Source organism: Eubalaena glacialis, chromosome 14 (assembly GCF_028564815.1).
Source record: "Eubalaena glacialis isolate mEubGla1 chromosome 14, mEubGla1.1.hap2.+ XY, whole genome shotgun sequence".
Taxonomy (NCBI): domain Eukaryota; kingdom Metazoa; phylum Chordata; class Mammalia; order Artiodactyla; family Balaenidae; genus Eubalaena; species Eubalaena glacialis.
Genome location: NC_083729.1, coordinates 81,070,710 through 81,088,817, shown reverse-complemented (window position 1 = coordinate 81,088,817; position 18,108 = coordinate 81,070,710). Strand labels below are relative to the sequence as shown.

The 18,108-nt window shown below is 40.9% G+C and overlaps 1 protein-coding gene across 1 annotated transcript in view; it reads left to right on the top strand.

Annotated features, from left to right (window-relative positions):
* Positions 1 to 12,025, top strand: part of EIF2AK3 (eukaryotic translation initiation factor 2 alpha kinase 3) — a 68,762-nt gene extending 56,737 nt beyond the window's left edge. The window contains exons 15-17 of the mRNA XM_061210451.1: positions 2,228 to 2,329; positions 9,032 to 9,094; positions 10,862 to 12,025. Of these exons, the coding sequence (XP_061066434.1) occupies positions 2,228 to 2,329; positions 9,032 to 9,094; positions 10,862 to 11,062 (366 nt within the window). The 3' untranslated portion in view covers positions 11,063 to 12,025. The remainder of the gene's footprint in view (positions 1 to 2,227; positions 2,330 to 9,031; positions 9,095 to 10,861) is intronic.
* Positions 12,026 to 18,108: the final 6,083 nt, after the last annotated feature.

The window sequence follows — 18,108 nt, the reverse complement described above, 5'->3', positions numbered from 1 at the left end:
AGCAAGGACATTTTAAGTGAAACTGTCTTCCTTCCTCCCTTCCTTTTTCCCTTCCTTCCTGCCTCCCTCCCTCCCTCCCTCCCTCCCTTTCTTCCTTCCTTTCATTGAAGAACATAATTACTACTAGTATGGTTCGGTGCTGCTGCCTTGGTTCATGCTAAGGTTCAGCAGCGCAAATGTCAACACAGTGAAAAGACAAATCATGTCTTAGAATTATTATGAAAACAGTCTTGACTTTGTAGACCTCCTGAAAGGGTGTTGGGGTCCCCAGGGATCCATAGACCACACTTTGAGAACTGATGGATTAGTTTATCTTTGGAAGGTTATATCAGAGACCAGTCATAGGAACTGGCCTTTATTTTACTGTTGTACAGTATCGTTTTAGACTTCTTGAGTTGTTTGCATTATTCAAGTGTTTTCTTTTTTATGTTTAAATTTTATTTTTTTATTTAATTAAAGAAATTTTTTAATAGACCCCTATACTTAGACATCTTGAATTTCAAGATAAGGGAAAAATAGTGTAAGTATTTAGTAGGAAAAAAAAGCACGTTACAGCTTAAAGAGGTTTGTTTTCTATAACACTCAACCCTGGAGGACAATAAATCAACATTTACAGTTTGGATGAAAAATAGCTGTGACGCACAAATCATGTTTCTGGCCGTAAAGTTATTCATATAAAAGAAATTAGGCATTTTTAGATAGGTAAGAGTTAAAAAAGAATGTCTTAAGTGGAAAAAGCCAGGGGCAGAAATGTGTGTATAGTGTGTGAAGGAGGGAAAGATAGCTATATATTTGCTTACGTTTATATAAAGAGCTCTGGAAGGATGTACAGGAAACAGATAGTTTTGGGGGCGGTAGGTAGAGGGGAAGTGACTGGTGGGGACTGGGCAGATAAGGGATGGGCAGGAGGGAAGCTTGACTGTATACTTCTTTTTGAATCATGTGAATGTGTTACCTATTAAAAGTGAGTTTAAGAAGGGAAACATTTGTTTTGGATGTTTTAGTGACTTAGACATTTTGCTGTTAGGAGTATCGCTGTGATAACCATCCCTGTGTACAAATCTCTGTCTGCATTTCCATCTACCCTGGGGTGGATGAAATTTAAATAGAACCATTAAGTGGTAGTAAACATTTATTGCCAGGTTGCTTTCATGAAGGTGTGTTAATTAATATTCTCCAGATAGTGTATGAGGTGTCCTTTTCACTGTACCCCTGTAAACTCTGTTTTGAACATATTTTCTTTGAATACTTCCCAGACCCCAGTAACAGCTAAGGGAAGGGAGAAAGATGGTGTAGCCCGATGCAGTCACTGGAACTTCCCACCTGATAGTCTATAAGCAGAAAGGCAGGCTGGGTCTCAGAAGGAACCAGGGAGACACAGGTATCAAGTGTAGTTTAGAGAGGAGGTTGACAAATACCTTGTGATCCCCCAACAAGAAATGCTGGTGTGAGTATTCCCAAAGTGAGGGCTTCCTTGGCCTTTGCCAAATGTCGTTATGTGCCTAGAGTCATTTTCCCAAATAAAAGGGTTCTTCTGAGTCCCCAGGAGGTCACTTTTAATTTGAATGAGGCTTTGTTTAATAGAGTAGTTGGGTTGTAATTCATTTGTTCATTTTAACAAGTAAGTATTTATTGAGGGCCTTCTCTCTACTTAGCCCAGTGCTGGATGGTGAGAATTCAAAAGAAGCAGTTCCCTTCCCTCCAGGACTTTATAATCTAGTTGTGAAGAATAAGAAATAACACACATGAAAAATACAACCAAGAATGCAGTGAAGTCCATAATTAAAGTGCCGTAATGAGGGCTAACCACGGTTGATTAGTGGTTTGGAGTAATGAAGATTTTCTCATAAAAATAGGTGAGGACTAAGATGGTTAGAAATGAGAGATTTGCTTTAGATAGTGCTTGCTTTGAAAAACTTCACCCCAGGGGTAGGGGAGCAGCTTTTCCTGGCTCCTGGCTCCAGGTTTCCGCTGGGCCGATTTTACTGATGCATATCTCAGAGCTATACCTGGGCTTCCTTCTGTAATGCTGAGTACTTTAATTACTCTTGCTGTGGTGAATTGAAGAAAAGAGGCTTGAGAGATGATTAACTCTTTGCTAACATTTCTACGTACGCTTAAACCAAGAAGAGGCTGAGTCAACGTCTGGATTCACTGATGCTGTGTTATCCGTTGTACTATCTCCGTGAATGTTTTCCTAATATTTCTTCTTTATTTGGGATTTCAGATTCATGGCAACAACTACTCTCATAAAGTGGACATCTTTTCTTTAGGCCTCATTCTGTTTGAATTGCTGTACCCATTCGGCACTCATATGGAGAGGGTCAGGGTAAGTGTTCCCCCCTCAAAAAAGGTAGAAAAAGAAAATACTCTTAAATTCACAAAAGAAAGAGTTTTAGAAGAAGAGTAACTTACTCCTAATACCAGCAGACTGGTTGACGTAGAAGAGGTCACGTGAGTGATGCAGAAAGGATTTGTAGACTATTTGCTTCCACAGAAAGCTCAGTCTTCAAAAATTGTTGAGTCGAGTTGTCTGTTCCTTGTTGCTTAAATTCATCATAACGATATCGCACTCAAATTTGTAATAAGTGCAAAGCACAGGGTAAGGGAGTGAGGGTGACGGTGTTGGTTGGTCAGAGAAGAACTTTCCAGAGGACAAGTGGCCATACACTCACACACTTAAAAGGTGGCAAACTAAGCATGATTAGGTTTTTTTTCCCTCTCAAAATAAACCAAGATGATGGCCTTTAAGGAAAACAGTACTGGAAGTCTTTTAAAAGTAGACCTCTGTCGCATTCTTCCCCATACTTCGTAAGCGGTTACCCTCCACTTTTCCAGCTGTTGTCCCTGTACTTACGTCCGTATTTCCAAAGTTTATGTCCTTATCACCATTTCTTAATTTATCAGTGTTAGACCTTATCTGTTGACTCCTGGCCATGGTAGAACAGGATGTAGTTCTCACATAGAACCAAAAGGACCTACCAAGTGTTCTATACAATAAATAGGAAAAAAAGAAAAAAATTTAAAAATCAAAGTGGCTAAATTTCAGAATACCAGAGGTAAAGCCACTAAAAGCTTCCAGAAAGGAAAATAAAACAGGCCCAACGTATGTTAAAGGATCAGGAATCATATGGCATGGGGAATTCCCTGGTGGTCCAGTGGTTAGGACTCCACGCTTCCACTGCAGGGGACACGGGTTCGATTTTGATCCCTGGTCAGGGAACTGAGATCCCACATGCCTCACTGTGTGGCCAAAAATAAATAAATTAAAATAAATTAAAAAAACAAAGTATTTAAAGAAAAATTTGTGTAGTTATAAGGAAATCAAAAGACACTATCAAGAAAGTGAAAATAGGGCTGCCCTGGTGGTGCAATGGTTAAGAATCCGCCTGCCAATGCAGGGGACAAGGGTTCGAGCCCTGGTCTGGGAAGATCCCACATGCCACGGAGCAACTAAGCCCATGTGCCACAACTACTGAGCCTGCACTCTAGAGCCCGTGAGCCACAACTACTGAAGCCTGTGCGCCTAGAGCCCGTGCTCCACAACAAGAGAAGCCACCGCAATGAGAAGCCCGCGCACCAGAGCAAAGAGTAGCCCCCACTCACCACAGCTAGAGAAAGACCGCGCTCAGCAACGAAGACCCAACGCAGCCAAAAATAAATAAATAAAATAAATATATTTATTAAAAAAAAAGAAAGTGAAAATACAACCCACAGAAAATATTTGTGAATCATGTATCTGATAAGGTTCTAGTATCCAGAATATATAAAGAACTATTGCAGTTCAACAACAAAAAGACAACCCTATTAAAAAATGGGCAAAGGACTTGAACAGACATTTCTCTGCAGAAGATTACAAATGACCAATAAGCACAACACCATTATTCATCAGGGAAATGCCAATCAAAATCACAGTGAGATACCACTTCACACCATCTAGGATGGCTATAATAAAACAAAACAAAACAAAAAAGGAAAAGAAGTGTTGGCGAGGAGATGGAGAAATTAGAACCCTCATGCATTGCTGGTAAGAATGTAAAATGATGCAGCCACTGTGGAAAACAGTTTGACAGTTCCTCAAAAAGTTAAACATGGAATTACCATATGACCCAGCAGTTCTACTCCTAGGAAGAGAAATGAAAACATAGGTCCACACAAAAACTTGTACACAGATGTTCATAGTAGCATTTTCATAATAGCCAGAAAGTAGAAACAACCCAAATGTCAATCAGCTGATGAATGGCAAAGCAAATGTGGTTTACCCATACAGTGAAATATTATTCAGCCATGAAAAAGAAATGAAATACTGATACATACTACAGCACAGGTGAACCTTGGAAACATCACACTAAGTGAAAGAAGCGGACATAAAAGACCACATACTGGGGCTTCCCTGGTGGCGCAGTGGTTGAGAATCTGCCTGCCAATGCAGGGGACACGGGTTCGAGCCCTGGTCTGGGAAGATCCCACATGCCACGGAGCGACTAGGCCCGTGAGCCACAATTGCTGAGCCTGTGCGTCTGGAGCCTGTGCTCCGCAACAAGAGAGGCTGCGATAGTGAGAGGCCCGCGCACCGCGATGAAGAGTGGCCCCCGCTTGCCACAACTGGAGAAAGCCCTCGCACAGAAACGAAGACCCAACACAGCCATAAATAAATAAATTAATTAATTAATCTAAAAAAAAAAAAAGTAAAAAAAAAAAAAAAAAAAAAAGACCACATACTGTATGATTCCATTTATGCAAAATGTCCGGAATAGGCAAATCCATAGAGACAAGGTAGATTAGTAGTTGCCAGGAGCTGGGGGTAGAAGGGGATGGAGAGTGATTGCTTAATAAGTACAAGGTTTTTCTTTGGGTGATGAAAATGTTCCGGAATTAGAGAGTGGTGATGGTTGTACAACATTGTGAATAGAATAAAAATCACAGAATCATACACTTTAAAATGGTTAAAATGGTGAATTTTATTTATGTGAATTTTATTTCAATAAACACATTTTCTAAAATATGTAGTTATGTAAAAATTTTTTGTTTAAATTAAGCTATGCAAATATTGTTCTATGCTAGACCAAATAATGTACCCTGACTTTCTTTTCTTTCTGATACAATCCTTTTTTTCAGAATTGCCTTTTCTCAATTGCTTAGTTTTCTGTGAACCTTTGCTGTAATTTTTAACAAATGTGCAAAAGTCTGTCACATACCAAACAATATTTTCTCTGTGCTTCAGTATAGCTTATCCAGATAGATAGATAGATTGATTGATTGATTGATTGATTTAGTTTGTTTTCCCCTGGAGTCTTTCTTCTCAAAGCTTTGTTCTCCAGTCTGGACCAGTTTCCCCCTAGACCTTCTGTAAGCTGTCATCCAAGGATGCACTTCCCTAATCTCCTGGCTTGGATCCCTTGTTTCCTAGCTTCCATGTTTTGCTTTGTTTTATTTTCTTGCACTACTCTTTTATTTTGCTGGAGCACATTCTGCAGTAAATTCCTCAGAAACAATGTATGAGAAAGAAATTTTTAGAGTCCTCAGGTATCTGAAAATGTACCTTTTTTTCCATTTTCATACATAACTGATAAATTGGCCAGGTTCCAATTCTAGATGGAAAATAACTTTCCTTCAGAACCTTGCCCCATTTCCTTACAGCTTCCAGCGCTGCTGTTGAAAAGCAGGTACCATTCTGATGCCTGATTTTTTAATAATAGGGTATCTTGGACCTGTTACATTTTCGTTTCTGGAATTTTTAGGGCTTTAGTTTTATCAGTGCTGTTATAAAATTTAGTCCTTTCACTGATCTTCTCCCCCTGCCACCATTGTACTTAGCACTTGGTAGATTCAGTTAGAAGAGGTGAATCCTTCAGTTCTAGTAAATTTCTTATATTATTTTTGATAAATTCTCCAATTTTTGTTATTTTTTTTTCTTTTCCTGGAACTCCTGACTTAATCCTAAAAATGCCTAATTTTTTTTCCCTCCTATTTTCTCTTATTATAGATCCACAGGCAGTTGCAAAGACAGATACCCTCCACCCACTTTCTGCTGACAGTTACATTTGACATAATTACAGTACAACATAAACTTGACATTGGTACAGTGTATGTATGTAGTTCCATGTTATTTTATTTCAGTATAGGTTTGTGTAACCACCACTGCAATCTAGATACAGAACTGTTACATCAACACAGAAAACTCCGTCTTGCTACCCCCTTATAGTCACACTTACTTCCCTCCCTACCAATATCTCTGAGTCTTTTAATGATTTGTGTGTGTGTGTGTGTTTCTCATGCTGATAATCCTTAGCTGTCTTTTCATATTTAAGAAGAGGGCTCTTGGAGAATTCCCTGGTGGTCCAGTGGTTAGGACTCGGCGCTTTCCCTCCCGGGTCACGGGTTCGATCCCTGGTCGGGGAACTAAGATTCCTGCAAGCCGCGCAGCACAGCCAAAAAGAACAGAAAAAAAAAAAAGGAAGAAGAATAGGGCTCTAAAATAGTGACTAGAAGTGGACATCACTGTAAGGGTTACGATCCAGTTCTTACTTTGGGGTGGGGGGCGCAGAACTCCCCACATGTCAGCATCTATAGGGCTTTCCTCATTTTCTCCAGAGAAGAAGCTCTCGTTGTCCTGCCTGAGAAAGAGTCAGGATGGGGTGTGGAGAGTTCTTACTGTTTCGCATGCAGATCTTCACTGCATCCTTCTGTGTTCCATGCCCACCTGCGACTCATCCTCGTTCTATCAACCCTAAGTCTGGAATGCCTTGGTTCTGTTTCTCCAGAGAGCAAACCTTATGTGTTATATGGGGATATATCACTTTGTCCGTATACAGACCTTTCGACAGCTCTCCTGCTGCCATCCTTGAGCCTCACCCCCATGCCCAGCAGGTTTCCGCACAGCTAATCAGTTCCCTCTCTGTTGGCTTTATCCCTCACAGGCACCCTGGTTTACCTTCCTCTGTTCTGCGAAAGAAGTTGCTATGCTTCCACTGCTTTCTCTCTTTCAAAAATGTAATTTACTCTTCCACTGCAGTCATCCTTATAGACTTACAGTACGTTTTACCTTCCTTGGCAGTTGTTTTGGTGAAAATGCTTACTAGAAATATAGTAGAAAATCTGCCATGTTTAGCCAGAACCCCTCTGAAATTCCATTAGTAAATGTAAAAGAGACTATTCAATGATTTGACCAAGATCTTTTTTTTAAATTAATTTTATTGAGGTATAATTTACATACATACAACATACCCACTTTGTACATTTTTATGAGTTTTGACACATTTATACATCCACATAATCACCACTACATTCAAAATACAGAACATTTGTATCACCCCAGAAAGTTGCCTTTTGCTCCTTCCCAGTCAGTCCCCTGTCTTTCCAGGCTCCACCTGGACCCCAGGCAACTGCTGATCTGTTTTCTGTCTTCTCTTAAATTTCGTATAAATTGAATCATGCATGTCTATCCTCTTTTGTGTCTGCCTTCTTTGACTCACTATAAAGTCAGTAGTTCCTTCCTTTTTATTAATATTCCATGGTATATAGACCACAGTTCGTGTGTCCAGTTACCTGTCGAGAAACATTTACGACTAAAGTTGCTGTGAACATTTGTGAACAAGTCTCTTTGTAGACATACATATGTATCCTTAGTCTTGGGTAATTACGAGGTAGGATTGATAAGCTCTGTGGTAAGTGATTTAACTTTATAAGAAAGTGTCATTTTATTTACTCACCAGCAGTGTAGGAGAGATCTAGGTCTTCCACATCCTCAACACTTATGTTTCAGTCTTTACATTTTTAGACATTCTAATAGGGGTATAATGGAATCATACTGTGGTTTAAGTTTGCATTTCTCTGATAACTAATGACCTTGACCGTCTTTTCAAGTCCTTTGCCAAGTATATGTATTGTGACTAATTTATTTCAGTCTGTGGCTTGCCATTTCATTTTCTTAATGGTGTCTTTCACAGGGTAGCAGATTTTAATTTTAAAGTTCAGCCTACCATTCTTTTCTTTTATTCTTATGCTTTTTGTTGAAAAGACTCTCTGTTTCCCCATTGAGTTATGGCCAAGGTCTCTTTTAAATTCTAAGTTATAAAATAAAAACTTTAAGAATGTTGTGGGATTAAAAATTAATTCCATGAGTCCAGACTCAAGCATTTATCTGCACTTAGTTTGGTACGACCTACCTATTATCAGGTGAAACCCTCCCTTCTAGGGCCTGCAGCATAGATTCTTCTAGTGAAGCATCTGTTTTCCTTTAGTGGGAAGTGACAAATGCCAACCCAGTTCATATTTTTGTTCAAGTACACTCCAGCTTATTTCTCAAAAAATATGAAGACATATTTATTTCATTTCTCAAAACTGATTTTTATCATCATTACAAAAGGAATATCTGGCACTGTGCTAAGTAGTTTGCCTGAATTACCTCCTTTAAGTCTCAGAGCAATCACACACGGTGGGCCCTGTTATCCTGTTTGTATGAAAATTTCCCAAATAACTAGTTTAGTTTTATATTCAGAATTTAGCATAATTGACTTGGTTTTCTTCACTCAAAAAAAAAAGAAGAAAGACTATGTCTTTTCATATCAAATACAAGAGGTTAGTGACTAGTAGAAAAAGTTACCCACTTAAGAACACAAATGTGGGCTTCCCTGGTGGCGCAGTGGTTAAGAATCCACCTGCCAGTGCAGGGGACCTGGGCTTGAGCCCTGGTCCAGGAAGATCCCACATGCCACGGAGCAACTAAGCCCGTGCGCCACAACTACTGAGCCTGCGCTCTAGAGCCCGTGAGCCACAACTACTGAAGCCCACGTGCCTAGAGCCCGTGCTCCTCAACAAGAGAAGCCACCGCAATGAGAAGCCCGCGCACCGCAACGAAGAGTACTGCTCGCCACAACTAGAGAAAGCCCACGCGCAGCAACTAAGACCCAACGCAGCCAAAAATAAATAAATAAAATAAATAAATTTTTTTAAAAAATCTCTCTATGTTTAAATAGATCCACATATCAAAATAGATTTAAAGATAAGTAACACTTTTCTTTCTTTTCAGATCTTAACTGATGTAAGAGATCTCAAATTTCCACCACTATTTACTCAGAAATATCCTCGTGAGGTTGGTATTAATTCTCATCTTTTATTTTCTTTAGAATCTTACTTAGAACGTGAAGCGTCCTTAGCAGTCAGCTCATCAGTTTCTCCGTTTCACAGATGAGGAAGCCTAAGGTCTAGAGGGGAAAGGGACCTGATCCCAAGAACACACAACTTGTTAAAACCAAAGGCTGTGACTCGGTCCCAGGTCCTGGGCCCAGTGCTCTGTGCTCCAAGCTGCATGACATCCTATCTGGGAATTGTAGCAACCTTGCGTTTCAATAAGGCTGAACTCCTAGCTCGCCCTCACAGCAGTAGAGTTGCCATTATGATCATGCCATTAATTTCTTTATCTTAGTGAATTTGGGAGAGATCTTAAAAACTGGCTTCTTTTTTTAAAAAAGTCACTAATTTCCACTGATTTTGTGTGTTGGAGTTATGCCCCTCAGAGTGACACAGTAAATGGTTCAGAAGAGTGGGAAGGGAAAATTAAGCTGGTCTTCTTTTGTTCTTTCTCTTTTACTGGGATACTTGCAATGGCATGAACTTAGCATCACTTGTGTTTTACGGAGCCATCCAAGCTGATGAATGGGAGAGTTTTTATGTAGAGTAGACCCTATTCGTTGGGGTCCAAGCAGAAACTATTCTCCTGGTAGCAATGGTTCATGACCATTACAGTATCTAATTGTGCAGTACCCACAACATGTGGACTGTGTGTGTATATGGGGAGGAAACTGCTGTTCAGTGAGCACATACTATCTTCCGGGTACCTAATTTAATCCTCATAACAGCAGCCTGAGATGAGACTCTCATTTTGCAGATGACAAATAGGAGGCTCAGTGAGAATGATTAACTGACCTATAGCAAATACAAATCTGAGCTTGGATATGAACCCTTTTTTCTTTCTGTTACACTGCCTCTACCCTACTGGCAATCTTTACATTTAAAAAAAAAAAAAAAATGGTCTTGTTGGTGAAAACTGTGTGTAATGAATTTTTGAAGTTTCTTTTTGCAGCTTTTGTTTATTTCATAATATGTCCACAAACATATCACTTTAAAATTTATGTGTTGATAAATCTTGAATTTTCGTAGTAAATTAAGTTTAGGTAAATTAGACTGTGGCTAATCAAGTTGGAAAAGTCTAATTGATCTTTCAATATTATAAGTATAACGAAGGGCTGCATTAAAAATGAACTTTATAACAATATAGAGATATGCCAGCCTAAAGTGAAATATATTTTACAAAAACTATTCTGTTATGTATTTTGCAAAGTCGATGAATCAATCCCTGGGGGGCTCATCAGAATCCATGTTACATTAAAGGGGTTCAAAAAATCAGTAAAAGGGACTAGGTACTGATCACTGGCATGGTTATTTTTTAATTGAAACCTTTGAGATAATTGTACATTCACATACAGTTGTAAGATGAATTTATTTTAAAAGTCAGAGTATGCCTGCGTTTCAAAGATGTGATTGAAGACCGTTTATTGTATGTTAGAAAACAACCAATTACCCCAAAATGGTCCATGTGTATTTGGAGCAGGGGTTGGGCAAACTATGACCCACAGACCAAATCCAGCCTGCTGCCTATTTTGGTAATAAAGTTTTATGGGAACACAGCCAGGCCCACCTGTTTATATATGGTCTGTGGCTGCTTTTGTATTTCAATAGCAGAGTTGAGAAGTTGTGTCAGAAACTGGCTCGCAAACTTAATATAGAAACATTTGGCTGACTCCTGAATTAGGCAACTGGTTAGTGGCCCTTTTATTACAAAACAATTTTTATCTTTCAGTATGTAATGGTGCAAGACATGCTCTCCCCATCCCCTACGGAACGGCCTGAAGCTGCAAACATTATTGAAAATGCTATATTCGAGGACTTGGAGTTTCCAGGAAAAACAGTTCTCAGACAGAGGTCTCGCTCCATGAGCTCATCAGGAACAAAGCAGTCAAGACACTCCAGCAGCTCCCATAGCCCTTTGCCAAGCAATTAGCCTTAAGCTCTGCTCGCCTCCCTAACAGGTGACACGGAATAGCCCACTTCGAAGGAATGTTGCTTTCCAAAATCGTGAACTTGAAAATTTCGTTCTTTGCTCAATTTCATTTTGGACTACTTTTTCTAAATCAAATTTAAACTGGATTTTGGAGCTCAAACCTTTGAGCCACCTCTTGATTTTTGCTCTGCTCAAGGAGAGGGCTGTCACTAACTCACACGTGGTCCTTTTCCTTCGTTGGTCTCTTGAAATCGGCCGGCCAAGCATCCTAACCCTCACATTTTGTCTAAGGAGGTGGAAGCAACCCCTAAAATGTATAGAGAGAATTAGAAAATGGAAATATTTTTATAGTACAGAAAAATGAAAGTCCCTACATGTAGTAACTATACTGTTCTAGAAATACACTTTCTAGAGATATAGTGGTGATTTTGAAACTCATTTTCAGAAAAGCTGACTCCATTTTTGTCCCTGGTGGGTAAATGAGGAATCTGCATTATTTTGGAGGAAAAATAGCACAAATTGTATAGTGGTTTATGTCCATAGCTAGTTTTCTAGTGACATTCGTAGCATTAAATAGCTTTATTCCTTAGATGGTTCTAGGGGGAGTTTAAGAGCTTTTTGTACTTTTACCTCCAGTAAAGGGAAAATGAAGCTTTTTGTGTATATTGGTCAAAAGTTCTGGTTTGGGGAGGAAAAAAGCCGTAGTAAGAAATGAATCATATATTACAACTAACTTCTACAATTATGGACTTTTAAAATCTAACGAAATCTTAAGTGTCTTAAATATAATACTGTAGGTTGGTATTTTCCCAAAACTGATTGTAGATAACAGTTTAATCATCTAACTTGCTAACATGTTTTTATTTTTCACTGTAAATATGTTTATTTTTTATTTATAAAAATTCTGAACTCAATCCATTTGGGTTGGTGGTGTATAGAACGCACTTAAGTGTGTTAACTATTGTGACTTCTTTCAAGTCTAAATGATTTAATAAAACTTTAAAAAATGATTTATGGTTAATTCTTATTTTGGAGGAACTAGCCCTGAAATGGTAGTTTTTCGAATTTATAAAATGGGATCATAGGTCTAAGAACAGCCATAACCCTACTCTCAAGAAAACTTACTCCTAACCTGTTCTAAACAGGCATCTTCCCGTCATTTCCCAAGGACTTGACAGGACCAAGTCCTTTTCACAATTCACTGGACTCATAATCCAGAGACATTAGCTTAGTTCCTACTCGGTGCCAGGGACATAAAGAACACCCTGCCCTAAAGGGAGACCTCGAAGCGCCAAGGCTCTGGTGATGCCAGTTGTGTTGGGATCACAGTGTGTCTGACGTGTACCATGGGGAGGCATGTGGCATGAGGGCACAAACCAGCTAGACACAACCTTTAAGGGTCAAATGCATGATTATTTCCATCTTACAGATACGTCATGTCTGACCCACAGAGTTTGAGCAATTTATAAGCTGGACACACATGTCACAAATCTTTGGGTGCTCTGTCGTCACTCTCACTTCCGCAGTGAGGCTCTAACTTTGTCTTTCTTCCCCGTTCTGCTTGGCTCCTGGCCAGCCCATCCCTCTTCTTCATCTCTTGGTCGGCCTGCTTCAGTTACCTTTTTCCTCTTCACCCCAGCGAGGGATCCTGTTGATTTCTTCCCAGTCTGCCCACTCAGTCCCAGCTGTGGACCCTTTGACCCTCACGACCACCCTGAGAGCTAGCTATGAAAATGTTATAATAATGCGATGGCGGGTGTTATTATTGCCATTCTTCTTATGGTGAAACTCGGGTCCAGAAAGGTGTGATTTGCCCAAGATCACAAAGCCAATCAGAGCGGAACTGGGACCAGATCCCAGGAATTCCAATTCCTAGTCAGGGTTTTGTCTGTTCCCTTTCACCAAGTTGTCTAAAGGTTTGCAAATATCTTACATGATATAATCAGGCCTTCTTTCATTTTAATTCTGCCTGTGCCTTTGCTGGCTACTAGGACGAAAGCAGCCATGGGAAGTTCAGGGGCTGGGCCAGCAGGACCTAGCAACTCCTCAGTGGTAGCCAGAATGGAGTCTCCTGCGTTCTCACCCAGAGCCCTTTCTCCGGACTCCAAACCCTACCTCCCTTCAAGCTGTTGCTTTTCTGGCATCTTTCCAAGTCCCCTCCCTCCACACTTGCCTCTCCCTTTAACACTTTGTACTTAATAACACTTAACCATTGTCAGACCGCAGATGAGCCAGTAACTGGTGTAAATCAATCTCCTAAATAGCTGAGGTCCCAGAGGGTAGGGACATACCTTCTTGTAATCCCAGAAACATCTATCATAATGTCTGGTACTTGATTACATATTTGTCGAATTGAATTTGGAAAACATAACGTAACTCACATAGCTGCAGCCTTCAGGAAACAGCCAATTAAGGAGGAAAAGAAATGTACCAGTCACTGCAATAAATATTTGGCAAAGTGAAGGAGAAGAGATGGCTGAACAATCCTGATGTTAAAAACAGATACATTATTATGAACTTTCATCAAATCTTTAACCGTGGCCATTTTTAAGTCTTTTGTCATTTACAGACAGTTCTGGGTGTACTCCGATGCTTTTGCAAAAATGTTCCTATAAAAGGGTTTCATCTTCAAGGAATTCATGGAAAAGACTCTTGACAAGTACAGGTTTCTGGCAACTGACTATACTGCTGAACTGAATGAATAAGCATTTTCAGAACTCTAATGGAAAACTGATGAATTCATAAAAGTGCTAACGAAAGATCAAGATGAAAAAAAATTACATGGGACTGAGTGAACTGATGAGGATGATTATAATTTTTGTGACTTTCTGTTTGAATAAAAAAAATAAAATTAAAAAAAAAAATTTCAAATCCCGGAAGTTTTCTAAAGGAACGGGACCTTAGGGTTTAGTTTAAATGAGAGGAGAAGTGGGCTGGGACACTCAGCATCCATGTGGCTCTGTCTGATGCTGTCTGCTTTAGCCTACCTCCCTCTCCATCTTTTACTGGAGTGCGTTACATCCCCGGCCGCCAGCCTGGCCTGCAGGGGGAGAGATCCCGATGGGGGAGCCACGCAAGCCGGCACGGCTTCTAGTTTCCAGGTTCCCTCATTCAGGAAGGCAGCAGCACGGGAGTGCTGGTCCAGAGGTCAGGAAGACTGTGAGAAATTATGAAAACGAGCTACCAAGCCTGCCCTTTGCTTCCTAGGAGAACAGAAAAGCAGACATTTAGGATGTTCGGGACAGTTTTCTTCTTCCAGATTGTTTCTCAGTGATACTTTGGATGCATTTACACCAAAAGTGATTCTATTTCTCCGAGTAAATGGGGACAGAACAAGCTTCCAATCCAACCACCGGCCATAGAGCGACTCAGTCTTACTCCTGGAGTAAGTCAAGGGCGAAGCAGGAACTCTGGACGTTTTCTGGCTTATGTCTGGTGACGTTTACTCTTTCTAGAACTAGATTTGCAAGGGACTGCTTAAGGAGACTTCCCCCTTCAGGTTCTAGCCCTGCAACTACTGCAGCTGCCACCAGGGGGCTCATTTTCACCTTTTCCCCTAGAAGTAAATACAGAAGTTCCCCACCTATGATTTTCCGAATTTACAGTGGTGCAAAAGTGATACACATTTGGTAGAAACTGTACTTCGAATTTTAAATTTTGATCTTTTCCCGGGCGAGTGGTAGATAAACTATCATGATGCTGGACAGCAGAAGTCAGCCAGCCAATCAGGAGGGGAAACGATGATACACTTACAACAGTGCTGTACCCAGACAGCCATCCTGTTTTTCACTTAAGTACTGTATTCAATAAATTACATGTGGGACTTTCCTGGTGGCGCAGTGGTTAAGAGTGCGCCTGCCAATGCAGGGGACACGGGTTCGAGCCCCGGTCCAGGAAGATCCCACATGCCGCGGAGCAATTAAGCCTGTGCGCCACAACTACTGAGCCTGCATTCTAGAGCCCGCGAGCCACAACTACTGAGTCTGCCTGCTGCCACTACTGAAGCCTACGAGCCTAGAGCCCGTGCTCCACAACAAGAGAAGCTACCGTAATGAGAAGCCCGGGCACTGCAACGAAGAGTAGCACCCGCTTCCCTCAACTAGAGAAAGCCTGAGCGTAGCAACGAAGACCCAAAATGCAGCCAAATAAATAAATAAATTACACGAGCTATTCAACAATTTATTATAAAATAGGCGTTGTGTTAGATGATTTTGCCCAACTGTAGGCTAACATTCTGAGCATGTTTAAGGTAGGTGAGGCTATGATATTCGGTAGATTAGCTGTATTAAATGCATTTCCGACTTATGGGTTTATTGGGATGTAATGCCATCCTAAGTAAAGGAAGATCTGTAGCTGAGGGCTGGGATAGAAAACACTCTTCCATACCCATGAATTGCTTTATCAGTAGTGATCTACCCATTAAGATGCACCATAAGAAATAAATATGGATCCATACTGTGTATCAAATAGATGGCAATAAAAATACACTGTAAATTTTAAAAAAGAAAACACTCTTCCGCCTGTAAAGGTATTCCCCTCCTCCAGACATCACGAGAACAACATAACAAGCAGGTCCACGGTAACTGACATAAACTTACCAGATACGAAAAAATTCAACCATACCAAGTCCCATAATGCTTTTGCCATGAGATTCTTTTAAATTCCGCAAGTGGAAAGTGACTTAAAACAATAAACCCGGGGCATTATGCGCCTGGCTACTTCCAACAGCCTTAGCATCCCTCATGCCTGGCTCAGCGGCGCTTCTTGGAGCAGCAGAGTAGCTTCCTTCTCTGATTCCCCTGCACGGGCTGGTGCGCTAAGAAAAGATGGACTTGTAAACCCTTTGGAGGTCATGAGGAATATTTTCATCAACCATATCATAATCTCTAGTGGAATAAAATAAGACTTTTAGTTCTTTGCAATTTCCTGCAGTTAAATTAATTGGATCCATGTGTTTCTGTAATAGCAAATATTAAGTCATTGACAGCATGAACCAAAAGTAGTTCTATTGATGTATGTCTTGCTATTTACTGTCAGACAATATGGCTCAACATTCGTCTGATGAAAAAATAAAACTATCTTTGACAGGAAAAGAAAGACAAAGATGGGGAAGGCAGTGGGAACAGCCCCAGCGAAGGCTTGGTGGGGAAGGGTAGGAATGAGAAAGAGAGCTGTCAGTAGTGGGAGTGGAGAGAATTAGAGCAACCTGAGAATTATTTTTGAGGCAGGAAGGCCAGGACACTGGAATTAAGTGAATAATAGGTAAAGGAGAAGATAGCTCTTGAATTTCTGGTGTGGAAACTTCCATAGAATCTAGAAGAAGGAGGGTGTGGTTTGGGGACAGATGTTCCCCTTCGAAAATGATGAATTTCCTAGGTCACTGTGGTTAAAAAATTGGGGCTTTAGTCGGGAGAAAATGGGAAGCCACTGAAAATTTCTGAGCCGAGGAAGGATGTGATGAGATTTTAGGATCTCTGCAGCAAGTGAGGGAGAGGGTAGACTGGAGGGAAAAGTGGCTGGAGATAGAGAGGGCTTCACCCAGCAGAGGGGGCAGAGGGCCTGAGCCTGGTCAGTGGGAGCCAGAAGACACCCCCTGCCCAGGAGCCCAGGGGAGGCTCCTCTGTCACCACCCTTTAGTGTTGAGTTTGGAAGGATTTCTTCAGGGGCTGCTGCAGTGCGAGTCTCCCTGTCTACTACCCCCTGAAAAGACGGGAGCTTTTAGAGCTCACCTAGAGAGCACGTCAGGAAAGATGACAGTGACGTTGGGATCAGCCCGTCTCTTGCTAGCAGCCAGAACGTGGGCAAGCAAGAGGAGCCCAGACAATGCAGAGTTCGCTGGCCCAGAGTTCAGATGCCTCCAGGAAGAGCCTGAGGGAATTTGCACTTCCCAGAAAGGTCACAAACGTGTCCAGAGGCAGGGAAAGGCTTTGATACTGAGCAGTAATGAAGGGGAAAGGGTGTTCTCTCTCCAAAAGGAGCTTTTGAAGAAATACTCACAGTAATGGCTGAATAGATAAATGGCTGGATATTATGCAAATGAGTCAGCAGCCTCATGGAATGATTAAAATGTCTATTCAGCAGATAAATGACAAATTTGCAAGTTGCAGAGGAGTGGGAATAGTATGATTGCAAACAAATGTAATGGCTTCTATATCTGTTTATTAAATAAACCCACAACTCTGGGGGTTTTTCTTTTTTTTTTTTTTTTTTTAAAGATTTATTGATTGATTGCTATGTTGGGTCTTCGTTTCTGTGCTAGGGCTTTCTCTAGTTGCGGCAAGCAGGGGCCACTCTTCATCGCGGTGCGCGGGCCTCTCACTATCGTGGCCTCTCTTGTTGCAGAGCACAGGCTCCAGACGCGCAGGCTCAGTAGTTGTGGCTCACGGGCCTAGTTGCTCCGCGGCATGTGGGATCTTCCCAGACCAGGGCTCGACCCCGTGTCCCCTGCGTTGGCAGGCAGATTCTTAATCACTGTGCCACCGGGGAAGCCCGAGGGAGATTACTAACTCCAACCTGCATCTCACTATGGTTTGACCTCTTCCAACTACTGATGTACTACTCTCGGGATTAATAATATTAAATTAATAAAACAAGAAAAAGGAAACCAATAAACCATATTTACAACATTTTAATTGATCTCATCTTTGTATCCTGCTCTATAGTTTAGAAGGATGTAATGTGGTCTGCAACTTGGATACTTTCATTGCTGTTCTATCTGTGAGCAAACAACACAATTATTAAAATAACACAATAGCATAACAGGAAGCTCGTAATCATCCACTTATCCCACCACCCTCTTAACATAACAATTTCACTTCTCTGAATGCCCTTCAATCCAGAGGGCATTTTGAGGAATGATGTGTGACAAGACACTGCGCTTTGGAGTCACAATCAGCTGTATTACTGTTTACTTGTTTATAATTTTCCTTGAGCCCTCTAATCTGTTTCCTCAACTGCAAGTAACACGTTGTGAAGAGTAAGGGATAAAATATATAACATTTAGTGTAGAATCCCATAACTAGTAAGCACTCAATAAACAGAGGCTT